Below are 3,831 nucleotides of genomic sequence, written 5' to 3'. Positions count from 1 at the left end.
CAATACCATTTTACAATCGCATAGTCATAAATGCATCAGGTGCATTGTTTTTGTTTTGCCCTAAGGATATGACCTATAGTTGATAATCTCTCTTTTTTTAAACACATGGTTAGGATTGAATCTCAATTAACATACTTAAGAGATTCAACATTCCGCTAACCGCGATGCACTTTGTTGGTAGCAGGATTCAAACACACTATAAAATCATCTTAATTACTGATACACTCTTGATTATATATAATCTGGGCTCCAATTGTATTGAAACGTTCCATGCATGGTAACTGAGATTGATATATAGCTTCTACAGATCCCATTGCAAAGACCTTCGCGAGACACAGTAGGACACATTAATGGTGGTTGTTCCATCAGGAGCGGGAGGGTAATATGGTGAATCTTCTGCATATTCTGTTGGCATTGACATCCAATGCAGACTGGTTTTCCAATCTGCTTCTCTCAGAACCCTTAGTATTTCCTTCACTACCACCTTGCTTCCCTCTGCTGATAGATGAACTCCATCCCTAACCAGCATTAATAATGTAACAGATCACTTAATCAGTTCTCAAATAAGATATGATTATACTATATTCAAATTTATTTTTTACTTTGCATTAAAATTATCTTCTTTTCCTGAAAGAAAAATAGAAAAGTTTTGTGAATATATATGTACTCACGTGAAGCTAACATCTAACCAGTCATCCCTTGTCTGAATTGCAGACCACAGATTAATGGTCTTGACGTTCAGCTCCTCACTGAGCTCCATTAGTGCGTCTGCATATTCTCCGCAGGATTCATTGGTTCTTCCTGACTGAGTTGCACTGCATTCAGTGAAGTTCATTAGAAAACTTGTGTAGTGCAGTACAAAACAATGTTATCTAACTACTTAATTTAAAGGGATGGAGATGAGATACAGCTATAGCAGAAATGTTATGTATTAGTGTAAAAACACCACTATCTATATCTCTCTATATAAACAATGCCTGCAAAAAAATGAGAGGTATGTATAAGCAATAACAGGAAGATTATTTGTACCTGAGCTTTTTGCGGAGTTGCTCTTCATTGATGGGAGGAGATGTGAGAAATATAATGCGAATATGGTCTGAGAGGCTCTGACAAATATTTTCATATATACATGTCAACCGTTGCAGCATCAAATATTACAGAGAAAAGACAAAAATACTATTGTATGACATGATTTTTTATGTATAAAACATGTTCTATATTGCTCTGAAATAATGTTTGGTATGGAAGATTAAGTTGTTACCTTAAGATGGTTAGCGATCTTCCTCATGTTTTCAAGATATTCTTGGAGGGGAACGTGAGGACCAAGACCAGAAGGGTGAGGGTGAACGGAATCATTACCACCAAAGTACACAATCACCAACGATGGTTGCACGGGAGCATCCTATGTTCAACAAAATAACTAAGAGTCACTAAGAATCGCCAAAAGTAGAACTCATCACACATTATCTAAAGCAAAATCTCGTACTTCACGTACATCAGATAAATAAAACTATTAAATAATAACCTTTGCTTTCGTGTGTGGAGAGAAATGCTTAATAGTTAATACTGTATTAATAAAACTAAGAAAATTTGAAATTTAATGAGACTATATATACTTGCTGAATGTAGGTCCATTCTGTTTAAACCTAAGACAATTTAGATATCAGGGTTCTCATTGCTATAATCTGCAATAGATCAATTCAATGGTTTTTGACCTTTATGGATAGGTGCCATTACTGAAATTTGATGTTTTTAAAGAACAGAAAATAGAATAAAGAAGATATATAGAAACAAAATCTACGTGACATTGAAGATGTTTTTTTTTTTTGTGTACCTTGGGGAAAACTTCATCCAAAACATCCAAAGCTTGCCTTGAATTCCAACCTGAATATCCTCGCAATACTATGTCTGCCTGGCCATGTCAACGTGAGATAAAAACAAGGATTTTAGAGAAAAACTATATATAAAAACAAGTTCAACGTATATCTTCTGACAGTGATCAAATATAATATATTTACCTCCATTATTTATGTTTTACTTGTCTTCTAATTTTACTCATTATTTTTCATATATATAAGCTATATCGTATTTAATCTTTTTAAATATCAATTATCCATTATACATAGTAACTAAAGGTTTTGACAGATTAGTAGGTTCAGTGAGCTTGTATATTGAATCTAAAGCTTGGTTGAATAAAGAAATAAAAAGTGTGGTTGGAGAATATATATGGAGTTGCAGGTATTGGTGTTAGAATGAAAATGGAGGAGAAAGAGAAAAACCTTTCTAGCATACAAACCGGCTAGAATAGCACCCCAACCACCATTGTCGAAACTAAACTGCACTATAGAGGAGCCAAAGAGAACAATCTGAGGTCTCATGGGGCCAACCATATTTTCTTTCTCAACTCTTTGACTCCCCTACACAAACCAACTACACTCTTTTCATATATGAAGAAATAACAGTGAGGATGAGATCCAATTTATAGATGCAGATCAGTGTTGCCACGTTTTTGGTCGGCACCAAAACTGTACCTTAAGCCATATTATATTGCCATTTCATCATGCTCCATGCCTCAAACCCTACCAAAATACAATATTATTCAAATTGGTTCATAATTGGATTCTGAATATTCCTGTGAGGGTCCAACACTTGTACAGTTATACTTAACATGTCTTTAAAAGACAAAAATAAATGTATCCAAGCTCATTCATTGTGTTGGAGAATACTAAAGGTAAAACATAGGAATCTGTGTCAACATGCTGTAACAAATTATTTAACACCACTTTCAAGGATATATCACATTTCATTACTCACCACTTATCTCTCCAAATCAAATCTATTTTAATCACTCATAATTTACAAATTTTTGGCATAATACTTTGATGCCAATCCTTGTTCTCATCACATCCATGATATAAGTGTATATATACATAATCAATATATTTATTACCTCATTTCGCTTATGGATCCTTAAAATAATAATAATAATAATAACAGTAATATAGCTAGTATAGTTATAAAAAAAAAGAACATTCTTTCTTCTAATACACTTGTTTAACAAATTAAAACATAATATCATTGTATAATGCTAACATTAATGACCAAAAGCTCACAAAATAACATTGTTGATTTCTTATTTAAAAAGTTTAGGTGAATACGATCATAAAAGCTCACAAGACCCTGTATAATCTTCCATACATATTATTCTTTAACCGCCTTCGTTCATAATCAAATTCTTATTCTCGTCCTTGTATGGCGTAAGTCTACACATACCGGAACAACCTTTATTAATTGTAGTAAACTTTTAATTTAATTAAGAATAAAAACAAAACATAATCTCATTCCTAATTATAAATCATTATCTTTGTTGGTCTCTTGTGTGAGGATTGGGACAATCTTATTATCCAATATTTTTTTTTGTTGATAAAAAAATTATAAATTATTATAAAATGATTTCGTTTAATTTTATTAAAAAATATTAAAAAAATCAAATCATATAATTGTAGGTAGGTAATTCAATCTTTTATAATATACTCGCTGTATTCATTTTCTAAAAACATAAATGAATATTTACGTATATTTCACACTTCGTTAAATCTATTTAGTAAAGAAAGTAACTTATTATTTATTTATTACTACATTGAGTTTTAGATCTGAATTTATCTCAAGTTTGAAGACCCTGTGGCTGTAAAAACTAGGATTGTTGTTCTTTGGATAGGGTAAATGATTTTAGACTAAAGCCACTTATTAAATGGTGGCAACTTGTGTGAAGTTAGGTAAAGGTATTTTTCTTCTTAACTTTCTAACTTAAAAGTGTAAAAAACTCCTCGT

The 3,831-nt window shown here is 31.9% G+C and overlaps 1 protein-coding gene across 1 annotated transcript in view; it reads right to left on the bottom strand.

Moving 5' to 3' along the window:
* The window catches only part of LOC108328533 (GDSL esterase/lipase WDL1), a 2,433-nt gene extending 3 nt beyond the window's left edge, over positions 1 to 2,430 (bottom strand). The window contains exons 1-6 of the mRNA XM_017562411.2: positions 2,280 to 2,430; positions 1,835 to 1,912; positions 1,262 to 1,402; positions 1,030 to 1,106; positions 672 to 815; positions 1 to 518 (exon numbers count right to left, since the gene is read on the bottom strand). The exon at positions 1 to 518 is cut by the window's left edge and continues 3 nt beyond it. Of these exons, the coding sequence (XP_017417900.1) occupies positions 302 to 518; positions 672 to 815; positions 1,030 to 1,106; positions 1,262 to 1,402; positions 1,835 to 1,912; positions 2,280 to 2,390 (768 nt within the window). The 5' untranslated portion in view covers positions 2,391 to 2,430 and the 3' untranslated portion in view covers positions 1 to 301. The remainder of the gene's footprint in view (positions 519 to 671; positions 816 to 1,029; positions 1,107 to 1,261; positions 1,403 to 1,834; positions 1,913 to 2,279) is intronic.
* Positions 2,431 to 3,831: the final 1,401 nt, after the last annotated feature.

Source organism: Vigna angularis, chromosome 2 (assembly GCF_016808095.1).
Source record: "Vigna angularis cultivar LongXiaoDou No.4 chromosome 2, ASM1680809v1, whole genome shotgun sequence".
Lineage (NCBI taxonomy): Eukaryota > Viridiplantae > Streptophyta > Magnoliopsida > Fabales > Fabaceae > Vigna > Vigna angularis.
This window is presented reverse-complemented; position numbering and strand designations above follow the sequence as displayed.